The 25,892-nt window shown below is 46.2% G+C and overlaps 1 protein-coding gene across 1 annotated transcript; it reads right to left on the bottom strand.

Moving 5' to 3' along the window:
- Window positions 1–3,666: 3,666 nt before the first annotated feature.
- Window positions 3,667–24,560, bottom strand: TEKT5 (tektin 5). The gene is made up of 7 exons (XM_079953885.1): window positions 23,921–24,560; window positions 18,284–18,367; window positions 16,727–16,797; window positions 15,910–16,053; window positions 15,247–15,469; window positions 7,904–8,058; window positions 3,667–4,051 (listed from the first exon to the last, which is right to left on the bottom strand). Exons 1-7 carry the CDS (start codon window positions 24,485–24,487, stop codon window positions 3,835–3,837), a joined length of 1,461 nt encoding a protein of 486 aa, XP_079810011.1. The 5' UTR covers window positions 24,488–24,560; the 3' UTR covers window positions 3,667–3,834.
- Window positions 24,561–25,892: the final 1,332 nt, after the last annotated feature.

The following is a 25,892-nucleotide window of genomic DNA, read 5'->3' as shown; positions in this document are numbered from 1 at the left end:
CCTGGGCAAATGCCGGGAACCCCTTGGAATTTTGCTGCCACCCAGCACGGAGTGTGGGTGGCACCCAACTTTTGTAACAGTATGGAATCCATTTGCACTGTAAGTTAGGAATGCGCAGTATCTGAACTTGGCGGAGGCCCAGCCCAGCATCTCTTTTCAGAAATTTAAAACAGACGGTTTTAGAAATGAAAGTAAGGCTATATATAGAGACTCGGAGGTGGAGACCCAGGGCAAGAGAGTCTCTTTGAACAGGGCACCGGAGGAAACAATGATCTAATGACGGGTTCCCTGAGAATATATTCCTGCGTGACATACGAGGATTTGACTTTTTGCTCCGCGCTGCCTTTAGATCAGAACGGGGGCGGGAGGAGGGGAGGGGAGGGGGGGAGCCCTGAATTGCTCTGTGTTTCTGCACGCCCCTTCGCAGGCATGAAAACAAGTCTTAGAAGACGACTGACATTGCTTTCTGCACTTTGCCTGGGCAGACTCAAAGGGTGCCTCCTGATTCTTGCTATTTATGGGTGGGAATCAACCGCACACTGGCAGAACCAGAGGGTTTCGGTGCTTTTGTGCATCTAATATACTTTCCCCACAAGACCGGTCTTTTGGCAGTAACTAAAGGGATGGGGGATGTTGTAAATAAAAATTGCCCTTTTCTCTTATGAGGTATCCAAGAGCCCATATAGAGTCCTTACATAGGTTCCCTATTGGTAGGAGAGAATAACAGAGGCCAACCAAGAATATTGAGAAGCAAAGCAGCTAGTAAGCTTGATCTTTATTGATTTGTTGCAACAGGGTGCTCCCCTCACACGCAGGAAAGGAGGAGGACCCAGAAAAATGCTGTGCAAGGGCTTATAAAGACTTTTGAAATTTCCATCTTGTAGATCAAGACCATCCCCAGAAACCTCATACATACATCACAGAAGGGGTGTAAAACAGAACATTTGCATGTTGTTTTTCTCCTGTCGCTGTTTATCTCCTGTCTGGCAGATTACTTGATTGGATTGCCTGCGGAGTCTGGTCAGTCTTTTGTAGTGATAAATAGTGATAAATATTTAGTTCCTGGGCCGTGTCACAGGCTCACACCCTATTCAAACACCCTTAAGACAGGATTTGTGAAGGAAAAGACAATGGGGAGACTTTTCCAGTTTGACCTTGCAGAGAAAACATTTGGTCAGCTTAGGAATCAAAATGGTTCCAGGTTGGTCTTCCTGTGATGATCTATGTATGTGCGGTTATGAACATTACCATATATCTAAGACCATAAAACTCCTATCACAGGGATTGCCACACACATAAATTAGAATCAGAGCTCAGCAGAGAGCCAATGTTGTACAATCTCCCCATAAACTTCATGCAAACAAATCCTGATGGATGCTCAATAAACCACCCATCTTGGAAAACACCATTTGTTGTTTAGTCGTTTAGTCGTGTCCGACTCTTCGTGACCCCATGGACCAGAGCACGCCAGGCACTCCAGTCTTCCACTGCCTCCCGCAGTTTGGTCAAACTCATGCTGGTAGCTTCGAGAACACTGTCCAACCATCTCGTCCTCTGTCGTCCCCTTCTTCTTGTGCCCTCCATCTTTCCCAACATCAGGGTCTTTTCCAGGGAGTCTTCTCTTCTCATGAGGTGGCCAAAGTCTTGGAGCCTCAGCTTCAGGATCTGTCCTTCCAGTGAGCACTCAGGGCTGATTTCCTTCAGAATGGATAGATTTGATCTTCTTGCAGTCCATGGGACTCTCAAGAGTCTCCTCCAGCACCATAATAGGTGACTTTAATATTAATAAATTTCATCCATGGTTTTTTTCCTTTAATGTCAACTTTACCCCCAATAATTCCTGCCTCCATGCTGAGTACTAGTAAGTTCTTCCATCCATGTCCATATGTGATCACATTAAAATATTCAATTTCCAAATGTTCCACAATTCTTGCTATATATCCTTTAATTCGCACCCAGTTCAGCATCATCTGGAGGGCCAAAGGTCCCCCATCTCTGGACTGTGATCTGGAAGACCAGCATCCAAATCTCGACTTAGAGATGAAGCTCATTGGATAGCCTTGGGCCAATCGCTGCTCACATCCAAAACATCCATTTAAAGTGCATGGCGTACTCCCCAAAGAATGCTGGGAACTGTAGTTTGGTCAAGGGTGATGGAATTCTAGCTCTGTGAGGGCAAACTACAGTTCCCAGAACTCTTTGAGGGAAGCAATGCACTTTAAATGTATGTTGTGGATATAACCACTGTCTCTTAACCTAACCTACCTCATAGGATTGTTGCGAGGATGAAAATGGGAGCGGAAAAACCACATACACTGCCTTGATCTCCTTGGAGGAAAGGAGGGGTAGAAATGTAATAATACAACAAAGGTCTTGGCTATAAAGCTGTAAATGTAACATTTTAAGTATGTTTTGAGTTTATTATACAAATGCTTTCTTCTTTCTTTCGCCAACTCTCATAGCCGAGTAAGATTGTCTTCCATGTAAACGGTCTTAACAGTGAGTCCGTAAGTGACTGTGGAGGCCAATTCTGGATCCACACATCCTTCCACAGTGGGGACAGAGGTTTCCGGGTGGGAGTCGATCACGGTGAGGGTTTGCCAAACGTTATTCAAATGTGACACTAGATGGTGATGGTGAGTTAATGGCAAATTCAATATACAGTGGTACCTCGGTTTTTGAACGTAATCTATTCCGGAAGACTGTTCGAGTTCCGAAACGTTCGAAAACCGAGGCGCAAAGGGCAGTCTGCAAATTTAATAGAGAAAATTGAGAAAAACTTAGCGGTACCTCAGCGGAAGCCATTCGACTTCCGAGGTGCATTTGAAAATGGAAGAATTTACTTCCCGGTTTACTGCGTCGACTTCTGAAACTTTTGTCAATGGAGATGTTCAAAAACGAGGAACCACTGTGTCAGGGAACTGCCATCGGCTCAGGGGCGAGAGGGGGAAAGCCGGATGGATTACAGAGAGCCCCCAAAGATCGTGGGAAGCAGCACCTCCTCAGCGGAGGAGGGAAGCCCCACCTCCAGTGGAGAGGAGATGCAGGGCTCGAAGGAGGCGAGGCGGTGCCAGGACACCTTGCCTGGGCAAAGCGGGGAGGAGAGAGGTCCTCCATTACCCACGCCCTCCTTGCGCAATAGGCTTCTGCGCAGAGAGGGGAGGCGCAGACTGGGCGTCAAGAAACTACTCTGCTGGGGAAGGTTTAAGGACCGCCCACTCTCAGATTCTGCCAGTGAATGAGCAAGACACAGAATATAGGCACTCTCCATTCTAAAGGTTTTATCACTAATAAGAAAGCTTTAGAACAGACTATTGAGGCATATTGCCTGATTGCTCTCGAGCAACCAACCGATACCTCTAACACACTGTATATTTTTTTAAACTCTGTTTAAAAAAGCACTTTCACAGCATTTTTTAAATATGTGTCTAGATTCCGCCAAAATAACCAAATAAAAAAATGAAGCTGGGACTTCAAAAATCTGCACCGCACAAGTGGCATGTCCCAAATGCGCTTTCCTTGAGGTCGAGGCAACAGGTGGGCTTGCCAGGACAGAAAGGTGAGCCCCAGTGCCCAATTCTTTCCCAGGATGCATTGCGTGGACTGTAGCTCCTCCCACAGCAAGAGACCGCTAAGCAACAAAAACCTGCGACCCTTTTTCTCCGATTTGCTTTCTCTTATGCTTTATTGCCATCCAATTTCTTCTCTCTTTTTTTTCGTTTGTCAAGCTGGCTAACTGAACAAACAAAGAAAAAAAAATAGCAATGAAATGAGCAGAACGTTCTCCCATCATTTGCAAACCTTTTATGTCAGAGCAGAGGTCGCCAGGAAAGCTCAGGTGTAGCCGACCAAGCGTGGGGTGCTGGGGAAGGTTTTCCTCATCCCCATGCACTTCTCCTTGTCGATGAAAAGGGAGTTGGCTTTCACCAGCAGGTCGTGCTCCAGCTTGGACTTGTTGAGGATGAGCAGCTGGAGGGTGTCATGAGCTTCGCGCAGGCGCAGTTTCAGGGTCTGCAGCGTGTCGTCGATGGTGAAAACCTCATTCACCAGCCTGAAATGGGGTTGGGGGGAAACAGATACTCTGTTAACGGAGCAATCTGAGGGCTCCCTTGGACAAAAAACAAGGACACCAGCCAGGAATACCAGAGCAAAACAGCAGCCAGTAGGCTTGGTCTTTATTGAAGACTGTCACGACAGGACTCTCACCTGCCACAAGGTGGAACAAGATGGAAGCCCCAAACAAAAGAGAACCCAAACTTTTATTAGCTGCTCATCCCCATGTTACACCCCCCAAAAAAACTACATCACTAATACATCATGGTTACATCATGAAAGGGAAGGTCTGGTGGCAGTAATCTGAGCATCCTGGACCCTGCCCCATGATTCCCCTTGCCCTCCACCAAACACCCATCAAGTGTAACAAAAGAGATCTTTACATTTCCCTCTTTCCCAGCCAAGTTAATCACACCCTTTTGTCTTCATCTGGGTTTGTTTTATATATATATGTTGGAAGCTGCCTGGAGTGGCTGGGGCAATCCAGTCAGGTGGGTGGGGTATGAATAGTAAAATCACCACCACCACAACAACCAGTGCTTTTTTAAGGGGAAAAGGTGTCAGTATTCACCATGTAGCTGTTCCAGTAAGTGCCACACTTTTAACCTTTGGGAAGGAAAAAGGTACTGCTACTGCATACCCTTGAATACCCCCAGAAAAAAAAGCACTGTTGATGATGATTGAATAGGATGCCCCTACGCAGGTGGCGCTGTGGGTTAAAGCCTCAGCGCCTAGGGCTTGCCGATCGAAAGGTCGGCGGTTCGAATCCCTGCGGCGGGGTGCGCTCCCGCTGCTCGGTCCCAGCGCCTGCCAACCTAGCAGTTCAAAAGCACCTCCGGGTGCAAGTAGATAAATAGGGACCGCTTACCAGCGGGAAGGTAAACGGCGTTTCCGTGTGCGGCTCTGGCTCGCCAGAGCCGCGATGTCACGCTGGCCACGTGACCCGGAAGTGTCTCCGGACAGCGCTGGCCCCTGGCCTCTTAAGTGAGATGGGCGCACAACCCCAGAGTCTGTCAAGACTGGCCCGTACGGGCAAGAGTATTTTCATCAGAGAAATCTTGGAGGATATATAATGATGATGATATAGTCATACCTTGGTTTTCAAACCATTTTAGTTCTCGAACATTTTGGCTCCCCAACGCTGCAAACCCAGAAGTGAGTGTTCCAGTCTGTGAACTATTTTTGGAAGCCGAACGTCTGACGGGCTTCTGCGGCTTCTGATTGGCTGCAGGAGGTTCCTGCAGCCAATCAGAAGCCACGCTTTCATTTCTGCACATTTTGGAAGTGGAACGGACTTTTGGAACGGATTCCATTCGACTTCCGAGGTAGCACTGTAATTATGATAATAAGCCACCCATCTGACTGGGTTGCCCCAGCCATGCTGGGCAGCTTCCAACAGATATAAAAGGACTGTAATATCCTTTTTATATCTGTTGGAAGCCACAGATGAGTGCCATACAATTAATTATTATTATTATTATTATTATTATTATTATTATTATTACTACTACTACTACTACTATTATTTCTGAAACCCTGGAGAGCTGCTACCAGTCAGTGTAGACAATACTGAACTAGCTGGACCAAAGCTCAATATAACAAGCCTACTTGCTGTGTTCCTATTGTGTGCTGGTGTGGCACTCCTTTTCTTCTCTCTCTCTCTCTCTTTTGTCCCTGCTCTTGCAGAGGACGGAGCAGGTCCCGTGTTTGCAAGCTCTGCTATAAAACCCCTTTGATGCTTAGCCAGATCCTGTAAAACGCTTTGTGCTGCTGGAGATGTTATCACTCCCACCCACTGAGGCTCATACAGGTGCACTAGGAAAAGATGAGTCAACCCTTTTTTCTTTTCGGAGGGGGAGGGTGGCTTCGAAAAAACGTTTTCGGCAAACAGCTTCTCCGACCCTTAACACGATAGCCGCCAGTGCCTGGTGTCAAAACATCCTGTGTCTCCCAACTTTATGAGAAGGGAAAACAGGGTGGGGAGGCACACCGGGCCCCTTTGTGGCTAGAAAAAAACAAAGAGCAATAGAACAGAAGCATTGCAGAAACATAGGGCATGGTTAGCGAACGTGGTGCCCTCCATCTATCATTGGATTCCAACTCCCATCAGCCCCAACCAGCATGGCCAATGGTCAGGGATGATGGGAGATGCAGTCTACGACAGTCACATCCATGCCAAAGTGGAGGATTTCTCCCACAACAAAGAATCCTGGGAACTGTAGTTTGCTGAGGGTGCCCCTGGGAACTGTAGTTCTGTGAGGAGCAAAGTATAGTCCACAACACTATTCTATGATGCTATGAAATGCAGAGAGAAACACTCATGGTGCTATCAGGGCAGTCGTACACGATCACCCCTTCAATACTATTTATTTATATTTATTGATAAAGATCTTTATATACCTCTAATGTCATGAAAAATATATCAAAGCAGTTTACAGCAATCATAAAATTGTACAATAAACATCATAAAGAAGGTTTAAAGCAGACATTAATTAGCCATTGTGAAAGGATGTGTTCTTAATTGCCTGCACTGGCCTGGCAGAATATAAAAGCTCTCAGCAGGCGTTGAAAAGTTGGCAGAGAAGGCCGGCTTCTGCACCTGCAACAGTTTTGGAGCAATCACACGACTTCATTTCAACTCCTGCTGAAGTCCCATAACTTTTAATTCCGCAAATGTTCTGGTTTATTCCTGTTCCACTTTTGTTACGCTATAGCTCATCCAGACAGTAATAATGTACTTGCATTGTGGAAGCGTAACAAACATAAAGCAGAATAAATCCACCATTATTATTGGGCTCATCCACACTCCCGTTTTCCCCATGATTTCTTAGCCAGGGGTCCAAGCTCTTTTTTCTTTTGGTCCTGCCACTTTCCCTGGGGAAACCCACGGATTACTGCTGAATTGGAACAAATCAGGTTTCCTGCATATTGGCATTTGCCATAAACCATGGGAAAGCTGTGGGACAAAAATAACTCCTCTCGGACAAGAAATCACAGGACAAACAGCAGTGTGGACGGGCCCATTGCGTCAAAAGCATCTTGCATAATACTCCTGCAATAAAGCAGTTGAGTGATGGTGTCCTTAAAGGTAAAGGTAAAGGGACCCCTGACCATTAGGTCCAGTCGTGACCGACTCTGGGGTTGCGGCGCCCATCTCGCTCTATAGGCCAAGGGAGCCGGCGCAAAGCTTCCGGGTCATGTGGCCCAGCATGACTAAGCTGCTTCTGGCGAACCAGAGCAGCACATGGAAACGCCGTTTACCTTCCCACCGGAGCGGTACCTATTTATCTACTTGCACTTTGACGTGCTTTCGAACTGCTAGGTTGGCAGGAGCAGGGACCGAGCAACGGGAGCTCACGCCGTCACTTGGATTCAAACCGCCGACCTTCTAATCGGCAAGTCCTAGGCTCTGTGGTTTAACCCATAGTGCCACCCACGTCCCTTTAGTCATGTAAAAAGATGTCTAGGAGACTTGGCTAGGGACCACCAACTGGTTTGACCACTTCTACCGGCACTGTGTTTCTCAAACATGGGTCCCTAGCTATTGTTGGACTACAGTTTCCCATCATCCCTGACCACAGCTCCTGCTAGCTAGGGATGATAGGAGTTGTAGTCCCACAAAAGGTGGAGGGGACCCAAGTGTGAGAAACGCTGGTTGCAGAATTCCATCTTGCAGAAATAGAAAGCAAAGGGAGCTCAAAGACGGCATCCAAACCAACTCCCTGAATCCTGTAGCACTAATAATCCTTGATGCGTTCTGCATCAACAGCAAATAGATCTGGAATGCGGTAGGCCTTCAGGCCGCAATATCTGGAGGGTGGGAAATGAGTGGGGGGGGGGGCTCACTCACTTGTACTGAGGTACGTCCCGGCACAACTCCATATTTGGCCGCCATGTTCGGGCTTCAAGGCGTGTCTGGGCCACCTTGAGTGGGCTCTCCTTAGCCATTATGGCTCTTTCCAGCAACATTATTGTATTTTCTGTCTGAAAGATTTCTTGCAGTGTCTGAAAGGAGAAGGAGGAGAAGAAAATGGTATGGTTGTTATTAAGTTGTGGGTGAACATATCAGACGACACAGCGATTCTTCAAACAGCTCTTGTTTATTCACAGGCCAGAACAGAACTGAACTGAAGGGCTCAGTCAGCCTGCTTATATAGAGCTCCAGTACAACGCAACAGTAACAACTTTCTGTAACTATCCAATCACTGGACCTCACTTTCAATTCCTTATTTGCAGATGTGGACCTGAGTGAAAACTATCTACAGTATTGCCCTGCTGGCCCAGGGTGAGAACTTCAGTACATAACAGTTGTGTCCCCCCCCCCAGTGCTTGCTGCCTCCTTGACTGATGTGACTTTCTCCACCATCCTCTGGTGTCAGGCTTCAGGGAATCTGATCCCTCCCACAGTGGCAGCCAAGAAGCAGATAAACGAGAAGAGTTCTTACTGAGTGTTTTATTCAATATTCACAGAGAGACGTAGAAATGCCATCTCTCTTAGACAATGGTGTTGTTCCAGGTAAAGTCCCATCCCCTCTGTCTCTCCTATTCCACATCACCCCTGTGCTGGCTGAACTGTGCTTTCTGCCTTTGGGCTTTCTGTTCTCCTACTCTCAATGCCCGCCTGGTCCTGGGAGAGTCAGGAATGCTTTCTAAAGACACTGAGTCTGTCAGCTGCCTCTCCCCTTGTGCTTCTTCTTCTTCCTGCTGTTCCTCTCCCAATATTTCCCAGCTTCTCCCCTCTGCAGCCTCTGAGCTTTGACCTTCTGCAAACCACTGTTGTTGTTGTTGTTGTTTTAGAGCACAAATTTTATTAATTTAAAAAGACTACCAGCTTTTAGTACAGTTCCATGCGGTGGCTTCAGTTTAGGTGTACAGCAACAGACAATGTCATAAAGAACAAAGTTTAGTCAGTTAAAGGGAAAGATTGCAGAGGAGGATTGTGGGTGTTTTTGCAAGAGTAAGAAGAAAACAAGATGAACTAGGGAATGTATCAAGTTTTGTTTAAATCACAGTTCTCCAGAGCTTTTGCTTTAGTTTAAACAAAACTTATGCAACCATACATTGTGACATTATGTTAGGGAAAATAGGGGAAAACACTATGGAAAACACTTGTTTCCTGACATCTGGGCCCATTCAAATGGAAAGTATTTCCTTCCCAGGGCTTCTTTGGAAAGAAATGTGCCTGGGGGAATGGGGGCCGGAGAATACAGTGGTACCTTGGTTCTTGGAGGGCTTAGTTGTCAAACAAATTGGCTCTCGAACACCGCAAACCCGGAAGTAAGTGTTCCGGTTTGCGAGCGTTTTTTGGAAGCCGAACGTCCAACGCGGTTTCTGCTTGAGTGCAGGAAGCTCCTACAGCCAATCAGAAGCTGTGCCTTGGTTTTTGAATGGTTTTGGGAGTCGAATGGACTCCCGGAACGGATTAAGTTCGAGAACCAAGGTACAGTCATACCTCGAGTTGAATGTGCTTTGGGATGAGCGTGTTTGAGTTGCACTCTGTGGCAAACTGGAAGTAACGGAGCTCATTACTTCTGGGTTTCGCAGCTCGTGCATGCGCAGACGCTCAAAATGACATCATGCGCATGCGCGGAAGCAGCGAAACGCGACCCACGCAAGCACAGACGCGCCGTCGTATCTTGCATTCCATTCAGGATGCGAACGGCGCTCCGGAATGGATCCCGTTCGCATCCCGAGGTACCACTGTACTACTGTACATCGGAAAGGGAAATCTGTGTGGATCTTTTTTAGAAAGGATCTGCCAATGAGTTTGCAACAACCACGGCAACATTAATCAAACTCTCCAGCTTTTAGTTAAGTTTTATGGTTTTAGCTCCATTGTTTAAGATGTTTTTAAACGTTCTACGGCTTAGGCTTACTGCTGCACCACACTCCCACTTTATTTTACTTAATGGTCAACGTCACTGCAAAATTCGGGGAAATACAAGTTTCAAAAGGCAGCTGTGTTTTGGTTCAAACTCAGGCGAGTTTGGCAGATTTGACATTAGATGTGAACCGCATCAAATCTCTCCCCCATCCCTAATTCAGAATCGCATACATGTCCGCCTTTTGGGCCCTCTGGCAAAGGGCCGATTTGTTCCCCTGGGGCTTCTGCAAGAGACCTTCCTGCCAGATGGTGCCCCCAGAGGAAGAGGATAACTGATAACGCAGGCAGGGATCTCCTCCCTTGGCAGCCTCCGAAACAAAATATTGTTCGAACCTTTAAGTGAACTCCCAAACCAAACACTGCCTCGTCTTTTTAACCCACAACTAGGAGCTTAATAGTATGTTTGGTTTTAAGGTCATCCTGCCTTCCTGACTGCTGTCTCCTGTCTTCTTCATTTTTTCTGCTTTAAAAGTATAATTAAGAAGCTGGAAGAAGCTGGGAGAGGAACAGGAGGTTGTCTCTACAGAGCAACTACCTTCCACACCTGGCAGAAACTTGCTACAAGTGGCTTTGGATCGCAAACTGCGATTTACACATTGGTCCAGATTAAACTCGCATCGCTTGAAAGGACTTGAACGGATTGGTGGGGAAAGTCACCAGATTGTATTGCACCAAACGACATCATTTTGTGGCTATATTCCAAGAATTAGGAAGCAAAACTCTCCCCCCCCTCTCTCTCTCACACACAAGCACACACTCCAGAGGCTGGGTGGAGATCAGTTCATATATATAGCTGCCAAACCGTACACCCATCTCTTGCAGAGAACAAAGTACAAGTCTGCCCTCTGGCATCCTTCACCATTTGTGCAAATCTCCACCACCACACCTCCATCGTAGGCAGGGACAAAGCGCACCTTGCACTCAGTTTTTATGGTAATGCCCCTCGTTTTAAAATATTCTGCAATGGGTGAGTGCAGCACATTTCATTAAAGTGTGCACCCAGGGTATTTTATTTATTTATTTTATTTCAATGAAGGAAGAAGGGAGGTCAGAAAACGACAAGACGAGCAAGAAAGAGGTGGGGGGGGGACGACAAACAAAGCAACCAGAACAAGAGGGGTGAGAAGCCAAAACAGGAGATTTTAAACTTCAGAGAAAAAGAGCCGTGCCAAGATTTCCAGAGGCAGGGCAGATCTGGAGAGGGCTAAGAGTGCAATGCCTCTTCCTCCTCCTTCTCGTCTTTGCTTGTGCATCTCAAAAGTACCGTATTTTTTGCTCTATAAGACTCACTTTTCCCCTCCTAAAAAGTAAGGGGAAATGTGTGTGCGTCTTATGGAGCGAATGCAGGCTGCACAGCTATCCCGGAAGCCAGAACAGCAAGAGGGATTGCTGCTTTCACTGCGCAGTGATCCCTCTTGCTTTTCTGGCTTCTGAGATTCAGAATATTTTTTTTCTTGTTTTCCTCCTCCAAAAACTAGGTGCGTCTTGTTGTCTGGTGCGTCTTATAGAGCGAAAAATACGGTAACTTCTCATCCCCAATATCTCTCTCCACAAAAGGTGGCCAAGGGAGCTCAGATGGAGACAGAGCCATGAGGCAGGTGCAGGCAGAAGAAAAAGGCTGGAATGGATCTGTAGCTTCTGCCTGCGGAGAAGGCAGACACCTCCTTTCTTTCTGCCTGCCACTGCTGGAGGCACCAATCACTCCACCCCACCACCGTTTCCAGAAGCTTTCTCTCTCTCTCTCTCTCTCTCTCTCTCTCTCATTCTGTTGTTCCCCACCTCCTGTACACAAGCGTTCACCTTATACAAAATTCCACACGGAGCAAGAACTGCGGCGTCATGCATACACAAAAGGGGTGCGTCTCAGTGTGAATAAGGAACCACCTAGCAAATTTGGCATTCAAATTGGGTGGCTAAAATGTGTCAAGTGGTATTCAAGATGAGGGAGGTTAAAGAATGCTGCAAGTGTTGGCTCTCCCACTCCCGACAATCCCTGGCGTTCTTGTTTCAACTGTGCTATTTTTTGTTAATTGTTTTTAAGAGAACAATGACTGTAGCAACTGTAAAATTAAAAACAAAACACATAAATACACCCGCCAGTGTTACAGAGTGCATGCATCTTGCTTGGTGACTCTATATATTGTCTCATTAAATGGGCTTGTTATGCATAAAAGATCATCTTTGCATTCGTGGCATACAGATTGCAGAGGCAATTTGCGCCGAAGAGTCTCTCCTGAATGGCACCTGTGGCGTTTTGACTCTGAATTCATGCTTTCTCACTTCCAGTTGATCTAGTTATCAATTTCATCAAGATGCATTTAATTTTTTGCACCAAGTTTGCAAAAAGGTTATACAGCATCCACAGTTTCTGCGGCATTTGTCCTGATTTGTTTGAACCCTCTCCCTCCTGCACACAGAAAGGTTCTTTAAAATGGAAAATGTTGGGTTTTTTTAATGGGGAGAGGTGCTCATTAAATATAGGTATTAAGAGTCAATATTGGGTGACACAAGATTATCAAAGATCTGGAAACCAAGCCTTATGACTTTATACTAGAGAGTGCTGGGTATATTTAGCCTGGAAAAGAGAAGACTGAGAGGTGACATGATAGCTATCTTCAAATATGTGAAGAGCTTTCACAGGGAAGATGGAGCAAGTCTATTTTCTCCCCCCCCCCTTTTTTAAACTTTTGTTGATAAATGCAATACTTACAAACACAAACCAGAACACTAAACAAACTTATTATACATAGATACATACACCTCTCAACTTAGATTACAAAAAACAAAACAAGCATACAAACTAAACATACAGACATAAATTTTGACTTCCCTCCACCTATATGTGGCTTCCTTTGTTTCTTTTCTTCTTTTCGCTGTGTTATCAATATTATTTTTGACTGTCTCATCTCATACCCATTTCTTCTTAATTTTTTACTCTGTAAGTTTCATTCATTCATTTTCTGTTGGCCCAGGCAGTAGGAACTGAACCAATGGACCCGAATCAAAAAGAAGAAGATTCCGACTAATCGTTAGGAAGAACTTTCGGATAGTAAGAGCCATTTGACATTGGAACGGGTACTCTCGGAAAGTAGTGGGCTCTCCTTTCTTAGAGGTTTTTAAGCAGAGGATGAATGGCTATCTGTCAGAGATGCTTTAGCTGAGATTCCTGCATCGCAGAGGGTGGAAATAGATGACCGCTGGAGTCCCTTCCAACTCCACAGTCCTATGCTTCTATAATGCTGTGTTTTTGCCTTGGAGCAACAGCATCAGAATCATGGCCAATACTGTGCAAGTTTTACTTGAAAGCAGCAATTCACTGTAATGCTGTCACAACTCACTGAGCCTGGACAGCTTGGTTGGTTAGAAGCATGGTGCCGATAACGTCAAGGATGCACGTTCGATCCCCGTAAGGATCGGCTGTGTTTTCCTGCATTGCGGGGGGTTGCACTAGATGAGCCCCAGGGTCTCTTCCAATTCTTTTTTTAAAAATAAACTTATTTATTTGGTTTTTCAAATTAAAGTTTTACCATCACATACATATCCAACATACATAATAAAAACAAGATTCCAAACAAACTCCTGGACTTCCCTCCTCCCCTTTGTGGGTCCTATTCTTAGTCATTTTCTCCTGCATCTTTTATAATAATCCAAATCTTTTACATCTCCATTATATCCAAAATTCATCATTAAACTACAAGTGTTATTCCAACCCTACTAACAATTTTAACTGTTTACAATGATTTTTAAGACAAATGATAAATTTTCCCCATTCCTTATTAAAATTTTGGTCTTCCTGATTTCTGATTCTTCCGGTCATTTTTGCCATTTCCGCATAATCCGTCAACTTAATCTGCCGTTCTTCTCTGGTCAGAACTTTATCTTCTTTCCATCTCTGGGCCAATAACATCCACACAGCCATTGTCACATTTATAAATAATCTTTTCTGCTCCATTGAGATTTCGATACTTTGGGATTTTCGGGTCCCTCCCAATTCCATGTGCCTCCCATACTGAGAGCAAAGACAGAGAAGAGAAAATGATTGCCAGACCTCCTTTTCATGTCATGCCCGTGCTGCCCAACCTTAGTGGGACTTGCCACGTTTCCCGTGCTCATGCCTTTTATGACTGCCCATTGTTGGGTCTTGTCCGGATTCTGTGGCATGGTGACATCACAGTGCAGCTTGGGTGGTCTACGCATCCCTGAGCTGAGGAATCCATAAGGCCAGCTCGCTCAACTAAAAGGATGGCACCCACCATGTCAAACAAAGCAGCCTTCAAAAGTTATCATCTAGGACAGCTGCCCCCCACTGCAAGATGGTAGGAGGATCCTTAGTCATGGCCCTCGAGGCCTTTTTTGGCGGCCCTCCCCAGCCTTCGCGCTGCCTTCCCAAAGCCCAGTAGGTGAGTCTTAGAGTCTTCCCTCCTCCTTCCCAAAACCTAGTTAGAGTTTGCCCAGCTAGGGAAAAGAGGTGGGAGAGATCTCTTCTTCTTCTTCTTCTTCTTCTTCTTCTTCTTCTTCTTCTTCTTCTTCTTCTTCTATCACTTGTAGCCAAATAAGATTGTCTTCCATGAACACGGTCTTAACTGTGAGTCCATAAGTGACTGTGGAGGCCAATTCTGGACCCACACGTCCTTCCACAGTAGGGACATTGGTTTCCGGGTGGGAGCTGAACATGGTGAGGGTTTGCCAAATGTGCCTTCCTCTTGGCACGTTTCTCCCTTGCGTCCTGAGTTTGAGCGTCTTCAAAGCCCATGACACCATTGGTAAAGGCTGTTCTCCAATTGGAGCGCTCGCAGGCCAGTTGTCAGTGTTTATACAGTGGTACCTCAGGTTACATACGCTTCAGGTTACAGACTCCGCTAACCCAGAAATAGTGCTTCAGGTTAAGAACTTTGCTTCAGGAGGAGAACAGAAATCATGCTCCGGCGGTGCGGCAGCAGCAGGAGGCCCCATTAGCTAAAGTGGTGCTTCAGGTTAAGAACAGTTTCAGGTTAAGAACGGACCTCCGGAACGAATTAAGTACTTAACCTGAGGTACCACTGTGCTACATTTTTACAACTAGGGAAAGGAGGTGGGAGAGCTCTGGGACCACCAAAACAAAGGATCTTAGCAGCTGGGCAGTTTCGTATTGGGAAATATTGGCGGTATTCACTGGTTTGGTTTCCATTCTGGACCCAGGAGGAAGGAGGGAACACGGGCAATTTCCACTCCTGCCTCCATTTCCACCTGAAGTCTCTTCCATCCCCAGGACTCAGCAGAGCAGTCTCTGCCTTACCCGCCCAGCCTCTTGAAGACCAACGTCCTCCTACCTTGGCCAGCTGTGCCTGCAGCTGGTTCTTGGAGTCCGCTATTTCCGAAATGCGGGCGTCGAAGGCCAAATTCGTGTTTGTCCACTGCCTCCACATATCGTCGGAAGTGGTTTCCAGGGTGTGGTCCGCTTCGCTGCAGAGGGTGGCTGTGTTGGCACGTGCGTTCTGTGAATACCGGATGTTGTCATCGCTAAACTTGGCCCACGTTTCAGGGACCGTCACCCTGCAAAGTATAAGAACCTGGGTTACTGCGAAAAACCAGCACCATGTCCTGTGTTCCAGGGTGCTGTGGGACACCGTGCAAAATAAATTGCGTACCTTTTTTTAAAAAAAAAAAATTATATATCCACGACATCACAGCACCCATACAATTTGTAATTATACAAAAGGATTTTGCATAAAAAATTCTGCACGTTCAAAGGCTGAATTCACAAACACACCAAGTGGAAGCAAAATGTTGTGGCCTCCCCACTCTGAAGCTTTGCTTTGTACAATAGGTACAACTGCTCATTTTTGGAAATCCAGGAAGTTTACTTTCCGTTTATTAGGTTTGCTTTCACACCTGGATTTTAAGAGGTGTGGGCTTGGTGTCTGTCATATACCCAGCATGCTCAATAACCCACTCTAGTAATGGATATTATAAGCAGAGTGCCCCAGACTTACGTTCCATCTATTTTTTCCACTCCGTGGTAGAAATTGATGCTGTCGGAAGTGTTCCTCAGGTTATAGCACTTCTCATCGATGAAATGGGCCGAGTTCTTGTCTCCAAGGTCCCTCTCAAGAGCATGTTGGGCATCTCTGTTAACACTATGTAGGAGGACGAGGATTTTTGTTATAGCAGCATATTTACAATTTTAAAGCATTTTTGCAGGTGACAATGGGCAAGAAAGAAGTAGTCTTAGAAATTCCATTTCCATATTCAAAAACCGTGAAAACAAGCTGTGGATTTCGGCCTAAAATATGGGCAGAATGACATCGGTGCCTTTTACCAGGCAGAAGCTGAACAGGTAAGGAAGACTCACCAATATTATTGCCAGTAAATGCCTTACCTGTTGGATTTCTGCCTGCCTGTGAAGTTATAGAAACCCCATCGGGGGGTGGGGTTAAAGGAAAACCCAGTAGTACCAACAATTATGCTGCTTCTTTTTTTAGCAGCAGGGAAACTTTTGCCGTTCCTCCCTTTGAGGGCTGGGTGTGACTTCCTGGGTAGTGTTGTGAATTCTGGGTCCATTCCAGATGGCCGAGCAACCCAGGAAGGTTAAAGGGCTTTTGTTGTTGAGAACTGCCAAGAGACCTGATGGCCATCCTTTGGAGAACTACACACTAAAAGAGGATTTCTCGAGGCAAAGGCTGCTGAGTTCTAACGGTGGCTGAGACATCGCAAATGAATGGGGTGCCCAATTCACCAGACGCCTTTAAAGGCCATGTATATTTTGTGCGTGTGTGTGTGTGTGTGTGTGTGTGTGTTTAAAAAACTTACTTAATTTGTTGTTCAATCCTTTCTGCAAGCTTCCTCATTCTTTCTTGGCATGCTCTGATCAGATCAACCTCCTGTAACGGAAAATAGACACCTGCTGTCATTCATCCTGCAAAAATGGAGGCTGAAAGAGCATCCTTTATTGGACATTCTCAACATCCACCAAGCCTCCCTGCCCTTCCCATTGTTGCGGTTGTTTGGTTGGGATGTTGTTGCTTTCTTGGGAAGAGGGCTTGCCTGGTTTTTTAGGTCTGTGTTTTGTTTTCTTCCCAGGCTAGTGATGTCTTGCCTGAGCTTTGAAGGGTGTGTGTTGAGCATCCGTGTTTTGTGGTACCCATGACAGTTTTGTACATTTCCAAATTTGTCCCCAGACCCCAGAAATCTGGGGACCGGTGAACAATGGGAACGTGCACAGATTTCTGGTTGCATTCTGCTTCTCGTACTACAAAAGTTGCTTCCCACACATGTCTTCCTCAATAGGGATCTTAGCACAAACGAGTGATTTATGGAAAGCTGGTCATAAAATTCCTGAACCAGGCAGTTTGATTCTACGGCTTTAGGCTTGAATAGAGACAAAGGATTCCTCGCCCACTACAGCTGTGCATCAAGGCAGCAAAAGAGGTTTAAAGACGTGTGCCACCTTGAACATCTTGGTAGGATAGAAATGCAATCATGATAAATGCCCATTGAGGGAGGATAGCACATCTCAAATGTGATAAAATGAGTCCTAGTTCTCCATCCATAAATCTATTTGTCCTTAAATTAAGGTGCTTTTTAAAATTTGTTTTGATTTTTGCTTTAATGCACTAACATAATTATAAATTTTATGTCAGTTTGGGTTTGGGCCAGTTTTTCTAAACTTGTTTCTGGCGTGAAAATAGCATAATGCTGAAAGGAATCTAATGCAGCTAAACTTTAGACTTCTGAGTAATAATGCACAAAATCCCCCTACCCCCCCAAAAAAGGAATTTAAATGCACTTTGGGGGTAGCTTTAAAACCTAGCCCTGGCCCTTCCCAATGCACACCTGTGATGTACATCTCTTGAGCTTTATAAAAATATAAATATTAAGGAACACAACTATCTCCTATGTACTATAATCTGGCTTTAGGTTCAAATTGTGCTTGGATTATGCATATGATTTATTATCATATGAATTTTGGACCTTAGGTCTTCTCTGTCACCAGATCGCGGTTCCCAGGTCTTAAGATGCAAGACTCTAGCATTTCTGGTGTTTGACGACAAGTGTCAACACAGCATGACCACATGCCAACAAAACAAAAAGCCATAAGTCACAAGCCATAATTGTTTTGGGCTTACTCCTAAAGCCCCTGATCCACTTGCACAGGATTCATGAATCCGCTTGCGGGTCATTGACCCAGAGGCTGGGAAATGCTGCTCTGAAATTTCAGGTCAAACTTGGAATTCCCTGAGCAAGTTAGAGAGCCAAGGGAGAATCCAAAAAATGGGTTTTATCAAGAAAACGGAACACCTGTCTTGAGTGCTGTTTCTGGCTACCTTCTGCAAACTCATTTCACAAAGCCGGCAAGGCTTGCTGTACCTGGATGAGATTCTTTTCCACGTCATCATGGACCAAGTCGATGCCCATCCGTTTCTCCCGATTGTATAAGCATTCCAAAGCCACCTGAAAGCAGACAAGAAAACCACAGGTTCAGATAACTCCTTCAGAGGGGTAAAGACTAATAGTGAGTCTTTGGAGAAACACTGCAAGGTGTTTTTCTTTTCCACGTTCGATCTCCTGATAGAGGAAGAAAACTGTTCCAAATATATCTGTGAATGGTTAACCTGTAACTAAAACATGTGGATGAATGGATGTTTGTTTGTTGCTAGGACCCAAAGCGCTGGATGATCAAAATGGCAATTAGGAGACCCATTAGCGGCTAAATTACTGGACCCTTTCCCCCCCCCCAAGGGTCAGCCTAAGGACACACAAGGAATTCAATTTTTTGTGTGAATTCTGACACAAAAACTATTCGATCCACACTTCCCCAAACTAAAGTGTAAACCCCATCAATGAGACTTATTACTCAGCAGATAGATATGGTTGGTATTGCACTTCTAGTTATCCACTGACTTTTACACTTCCTGGATGCCCCAATGCTGCTGTCATCTCAAAATAAATAAAGAATCAAAATGTGTATTTTGCAGGGAGATACTTGTCTACATGCATTCCCCACGCCCCCTGAAAATTCACAGATTAATGTATGTTTTCCTCTTCCATATCTGGCCTTATTATTAAGTGCTGATGCTTAGGGAAGATTTGTACATCTTCAAGTTTGTCCAACTGATGCCTAAGCTGCAGACATTATGGGCACTTCAGCCATCAGCCAGCAATCAGATCTCCACGTTTCCATATCAGTTTGCATTCATTTGTTTTAAAAGGTCCTTGTGAGAATTCGTCAGTGTTGTGGTATGAATTTCTCCTAATCACCACATTTCTTTTTTGTACCCAATTTTGCCTAATGCACAGTTTTTTGCGAAACAATTCCCCCTAATACGAATTTTTGTATGCTGTTTTTGCCAAACAATAACCCAGCCCAAGTACTTCAGATACAGCAAGGCTTAAATGTCCTTGAAGAAGATGCATCAGATTCCCCTCCCAGAAGACAGCAGTATTGTTTCATCCGATCACAGCACATGACACAAAGTTGTGGACGTGGAAGGAAAAAAACTAAAAGAAGATTTCAGTGGTGTAGCCGGGGCAGACGAAAGTTGTTCAGCTCTTGGGTGAAAATCAAAGTGGATCAGCTTTTTTTAGGACAGCCACCGATTTCAGGGATGCACAACGCACCCAACAACTGCTAGGCCACTCTCAAGCTCCCCTGCCCCCCAGAATCCCAACCCCCAACACACAGTACAGACTTCTGTGCCTCCCTATCCAGTGTGGACCACCACCCACACACCCTGGGCTCGCTATGCTACTGGAAACTTTCCACTTCTGCCTCTAGACCCCTGTCAGGCTTGAAGGGGACTTGCAACCCTTCTTGGCTGCTCTACCCAATAGAAAACTGAGCCGCATCTATTTGAAAAGCGAGACTAGTACACCACCTTGTGGCCAGCTTTAGACTCAAAGCAAGACTAGGAAGTGTCAGGGCAAGGGTGCCTTAACCGCTGCACGTCAATGTTCAACGAAGCCTGTCATTTACTCTCTGAATTTTGGGAGCTGTGTGTTGTGTGCACTTTTCTACAGCTTAAGGGAAGCTTGCGCGCTTTTTGTTCCGAAACCAAAGGTTCTCAACAGTCGGGTTAAAGAAGTGATCCCCAAGCGCACAGATAAAGCATCTGGCAAGGCCCCATGGGGCTGTCTTTGAAGATAGTTCAGAACCCGCTCTTCAGTCATCCTCGCTCAGGGCTTCTGGCGACAGGGCTGGTTAAGTGAATCTCGCCCATTTTCTTCTGTGTGCCCCCAATATTATTTGTCATTCTCGCGGCAACAACCTGAGGGTGCAGTCCAAATCTACACCCATCCACAGTGGTGCTTTATGAAGCGGCAGAGCAGAGAGGGGTCAGTAAGATTGCTTCGGGAGTCTGGAGCTGGCACAGCGAATGGGCCCAAATTGGTGTCCGATGCTGTCGCTCAGTGGCAGGGAGATTGGTCCAAGATCCCACAGATCTCAGGCTGGTCCAGCCCCACACCCACCTCTGGACTACACCCCATCTGGGGGCTATACTGGGCCCATCACCTCCTGGCAAATAGAAGGGGAAGAAATGGAGGCAGTGAGAGATTTTACTTTCTTGGGCTCCTTGATCACTACATTAGGTGACAGCAGTCACGAAATTAAAAGACGACTGCTTCTTGGGAGAAAAGCAATGACAAACCTAGACAGCATCTTAAAAAGCAGAGACATCACCTTGCCAACAAAGGTCTGTATAGTTAAAGCTATGGTTTTCCCAGTAGTGATGTATGGAAGTGAGAGCTGGACCATAAAGAAGGCTGATTGCCAGAGAATTGATGCTTTTGAATTATGGGGCTGGAGGAGACTCTTGAGAGTCCCATGGACTGCAAGAAGATCAAACCTCTCCATTCTGAAGGAAATCAGCCGAGTGCTCACTGGAAGGACAGATCCTGAAGCTGAGGCGCCAGTACTTTGGCCACCTCATGAGAAGAGAAGACTGTCTGGAAAAGACCCTGATGTTGGGAAAGATGGAGGGCACAAGGAGAAGGGGACGACAGAGGACAAGATGGTTGGACAGTGTTCTCAAAGCTACCAGCATGAGTTTGACCAAACTGCGGGAGGCAGTGGAAGACAGGAGTGCCTGGCGTGCTCTGGTCCATGGGGTCACGAAGAGTCGGACACGACTAAACAACTAAACAACAACATATATATATATATATATATATATATATATATATATATATATATATATTTCAACATAACAAATTATCAAAACAAATCCTCTTCCTTGTCCCCCCCCATTTCTTTCATCCCCCCAACAAACCCTCCCTCCCTCTTCCCCAAGACTTCCTTCAGCTCTTCTCTCTGATTTCTCAACTCATGTTGTTCTCTGCATATTGTAAAATTGCATAGGTAAAAGGTAAAGGTACCCCTGCCCATACGGGCCAGTCTTGACAGACTCTGGGGTTGTGCGCCCATCTCACTTAAGAGGCCAGGGGCCAGCGCTGTCCGGAGACACTTCCGGGTCACGTGGCCAGCGTGACATCGCTGCTCTGGCCAGAGCCAGAGCCAGAGCCAGAGCCAGAGCCGCACACGGAAACGCCGTTTACCTTCCCGCTGGTAAGCGGTCCCTATTTATCTACTTGCACCCGGAGGTGCTTTCGAACTGCTAGGTTGGCAGGCGCTGGGACCGAGCAGCGGGAGCGCACCCCGCTGCAGGGATTCGAACCGCCGACCTTTCGATCGGCAAGCCCTAGGCGCTGAGGCTTTAACCCACAGCGCCACCTGCGTCCCAATTGCATACATCCTTGTATTATAAAATTGCATACATCCTTGTATTATCTATCTACTATGTTGACCCTCACCAAATTTGATATGTTTGTTCAAAACCTGCCAAGGAGTCCAGTTCATTTTGTAGTCTTTTTAAGTAATCTGTAAAAAGTTCCCATTCTTCTTTAAAGTCGCAGTTGTCCTTATGTTGCAATTTGTATGTCAATTTCGCCAGTTCTGCATAGTCCATCAATTTCTCTTGCCACTGTTCTTTTGTTGGGGTTTCTGCATTCTTCCATTCTTGTGCTATCAAGACTCTTGCCACTGTTGTAGCACCATCTGGGGGCTTTCTGCCAGCTACCACTGGTGGGCACCCCGTCCTCAGCATTCCTGCCCACCGGCACATTTTGCAGACAAAGCGGAAAGTGACATCTCGCTCCATGGGTAGCAGAAAGCCAGCTTAGCTGGAGGAACACTCAATTCAAATCTCCCCCTTGCCTGGTGCAAAGTGGGTCTGGGGTGCTGTGTTAAACGTAAAGGGACACCTGACCATTAGGTCCAGTCGTGGCCGACTCTGGGGTTGCGGCACACATCTTGCTTTATTGGCTGAGCTCACCCCATTGCAGGGATTCGAACCACCGACCTTCTGATCGGCAAGCCCTAGGCTATGTGGTTTAACCCACGTGACTACAAATGGCTTTTTCTCAGTGGACCTGTTATGGATGGTGTTTTTAAATAAGATTTGACTGCGGTTGCTTGTGACCATCTAGATCAGGCACAACCAACCCTATAGAGACTGCGATCTACTCCAAGTATAATAAAACTGGCAGTGATCTACCTATTGTTATTGCCCATAGTTCTTGAGCTCTTTTTAGGGAAAGACACCAGAGTTGTTGAGCTTTTTTGGGGGGCACTCCCTCCCTTCCCCCTTGCCGCCAGCACAGCAAATACAACCTTTCTAAGCAGCACCGGCGGAGGGGCATGCCGCAATCACTAAGGAGAAACCAGGTGATCACTTTTATTACTCCTGCAGTCAACCGGGAGCACCACAGCAATCTACAGGTTCGACATTGCTGATCTAAATCATTGCTTTTAGATTATTATTATTTTTAGTGGTTTGGTGGTTTCTTACTCATACTTGATTTGTTGGTTATCTCGTTTCTGCTGATTGCCTTGATTGCGGTTTTATGGAAAGGTATCAGAACATTGGGAATGAGCAGTGCTATTTTTCTAGAATTCACCATGCACAACCTCCCTTTTTCTCTTACAATGGCAATGGCACCCATCTGAGAGGTGCCGGGACTGAGTTCCACTGAGTTCCGGCTGAAATAAAGCCCTGGAAACAAGCAATAAATTACAGTACTCCCAAGGACTTGAAGCATGACTGTCATTTTGAAGATCCGGGAGTTGTGCTGTTTTGATATCAGAAACAAGGAATGGTTCTACTGAGGGAGGGAGGGCGGACCACCAATTTGGCCACAGAAGTTGGCCAGCAGAAAGCCAAATGACTTCTCAGCACAGTTGCATACCAAACCAAGAATGTTAAAGAAGTTAAGAACACCCCTGTCTTTCAGCCCAGACCCTGAGGTCCAGCTCCAAGGGCCTTCTGGCAGCTCCCTCACTGCGAGAAGTGAGGTTACAGGGAACCAGGCACAGGGCCTTCTCGATAGTGGCACCCGCCTTGTGGAATGCCCTCCCATCAGATGTCAAAGAGAGAACCAACGATACAACCTTCTGTAGAAATCTGAAGGAAGCCCTGTATAGGGAAGATTTTAATGTTTCATGTTTTACTGTGTTTTCATATATGCTGGAAGCCGCCCAGAGTGACTGGGGCAATCCAGTCAGATAGGTAAAGGTAAAGGGACCCCTGACCATTAGGTCCAGTCGTAGCCGACTCTGGGGTTGCGGCGCTCATCTCACTTTACTGGTCGAGGGAGCCGGCGTACAGCTTCCGGGTCATGTGGCCAGCATGACTAAGCCGCTTCTGGCGAACCAGAGCAGTGCACGGAAACGCCGTTTACCTTCCCGCCAGAGCGGTGTCTATTTATCTACTTGCACTTTGACGTGCTTTCAAACTGCTAGGTTGGCAGGAGCAGGGACCGAGCAACGGGAGCTCACCCTGTCGCAGGGATTTGAACCACCGACCTTCTGATCAGCAAGTCCTAGGCTCTTTGGTTTAACTCACAGCACCACCTGCGTCTCTTCCAGTCAGATAGGCGGGGTACAAATAATAAAATTATTATTATTATTATTATTATTATTATTATTCCTGGACCATCCTCAGCACCCACCTGCAGTGGCCCCTGGGCTTCATCCGCAGCACATTCCAGGCGCCTCTTGGCTGTGTCCAACATGCGGGTGTCGGACAACAGCCGTTCAAGTTCATAGGTCAGCTCGGACCTCCAGAAATTGATGTCCGCTAGCCTCTGCCCGATATTTTTCCCGGAGTCTTCCTGCTGCTGCCGTGTCAGCTGGTCTTTGTCCTGTACCAGCCTCCCAGTGTCAGCATTCAGCCTCCCGGCCCAGTGCCGGTAAGCCTCTGAGCCCTTGATCTGGAGCTGGTTGGCTTTGTACCAGTCTTGGGGGCTGTAGCGAGCATACAAGGAGGACCGCACCGACGGCAGGATGGTGGGAGGCCGCAGTGGGGCACAGAGGCGCCCCGCTCCCTCATCGTTGGGCCGGAAGGCGGACACTTTGTAGAACAAGCTGGGGCGCCATGAGTTCAGGTAGCGGTAGCCTGGCAGGTAATAAGACTGGTAGCTATCCTGGCTGATGGTGGTTGGGGCCACCTCTGGAAGCAAGCAACTCTTCCGAGGTCCGCAGTAGCTGGCAGTCTGGGTAGTGCCAAGGAATTCCATCTAACTCCCTGAACCAGCCACTCAACCTTGCTTGGAGGTCAGGGGCATGAGACAAGGCAGAGGCAGCTGCCCCGTGCACTGTGACTCAGTGACGGTGTCACAGAAGATTAGTGAGGGCATCGTGGCCCCAGCAAAGGGGTCCTGTGAGACTCACTCAGGCCTGCCTGTTTTGTTTCCTAAAAACATATTTATCTTTTAAAAAACAAACAAACCCAAACCAGAAATGGCAACTCTAAACATGGGGCAATAAGGTCTGGTGTGGAGTAGTCATTACAAGTGCGTCTAGTGTGCAAGAAAGCCACTCATGGAGAATGCCAGCTCTGCCCCCGATTTCCTTCCCAATACTATTATATTTAACATCTCACAACCTACGCAAGCTCGAAAACAGAAATGTCAACTCTAAACATAAGGCAATAAGGTCACATGATAGAGAGCTGGTGGTGTAACATGCTGATTAAATGTGCAAAAAAGTCCCTCCTGGTTTAAATATTTCCAAGTCTCTGTGTTTACCATAACTTTTGGGGTAAATGCCAGGAATTTGGGTAAGCTGCTGGATTGGTCAGTGTCAGTGCCGGATTTACGTATGAGCTTAACAAGCTATAGCTTAGGGCCCCACTCTCTTGAAAAAAACAAAACAAAACCTGGATGTACATTTCCAAAATATAAGATAAAAAACAAATAAAGTAAAACCTACATACAGCAACAGTGTTTTGTGTTGTGTAGGCTCCTATGATGTAAGTAATGGGCCCCGCGTGATAGCCTGCTAGAATGTTTGAGGGGTGGGTCCAGGGGCTGAACTGTTGCTTTGCCAAAAGGTATAAAAGATGTCTGCATCTGATGGACGGGGGGCATTCTCTCATTTTTGCTGAATGCACTCCTTTGCTTTGCTTGTCTGACAAATAAACCAAAGTCAATAAAACTTTTTCTTTAAAAATATTGCTGCCTGGACTTTTTCCATTCTGGTCTGTATTCTGAAGTGCCTTACAGTGCAGAAGATATTAGATGGCACTGGGGATGGTTTCGTGTGTTTTTAATACTGCATTGCTTTTTAACATTAATAATACTTTCAGTCATTGCAACCTAGGGGACCTCAGAGGAACAAGGTAGGCAATACATTCCAATCATGAGTTATTTTAATTGTACTGGGGAGAAATGGGCAGATCTTTTTGTTTTGCAGCAATATTCCTGCAATTTAAAAAAAAGTTTCAGTAAATTTTATTTCATTGCCTTTGGTTATTTTCACGTATACGTGTGTGTGCTTTTAATGCTAGCATGGCCCCCTGTTTTCAGCTAGAGGGAGCACTAATTTTTTTAGGAATAACGTGTGAACGAGCGCCCACGTGTCACGGGAAACACGCGGGGTTCGCCGCCCGCCCCGGACTGAAGGAGCCTCTCGAGTTCTCTC

Source organism: Podarcis cretensis (genome assembly GCF_951804945.1).
Source record: "Podarcis cretensis genome assembly, chromosome: 14".
NCBI lineage: Eukaryota > Metazoa > Chordata > Lepidosauria > Squamata > Lacertidae > Podarcis > Podarcis cretensis.
The sequence above is the reverse complement of the archived record's forward strand: the minus strand, read 5'-3'. Positions and strand labels throughout refer to the sequence as shown.

Excerpts from the sequence above, each read along its gene's own strand:
- TEKT5 (XM_079953885.1), bottom strand. The coding sequence starts at position 24,487 with ATGGAATTCCTTGGCACTACCCAGACTGCCAGCTACTGCGGACCTCGG. Across the intron at positions 18,368-23,920 it reads AAGCCCAGGGGCCACTGCAG|GTGGCTTTGGAATGCTTATA; the intron begins GTGGGTGCTGAG and ends GTCTGCTTTCAG. Across the intron at positions 16,054-16,726 it reads AGGATTGAACAACAAATTAA|TGTTAACAGAGATGCCCAAC; the intron begins GTAAGTTTTTTA and ends CCTCCTACATAG.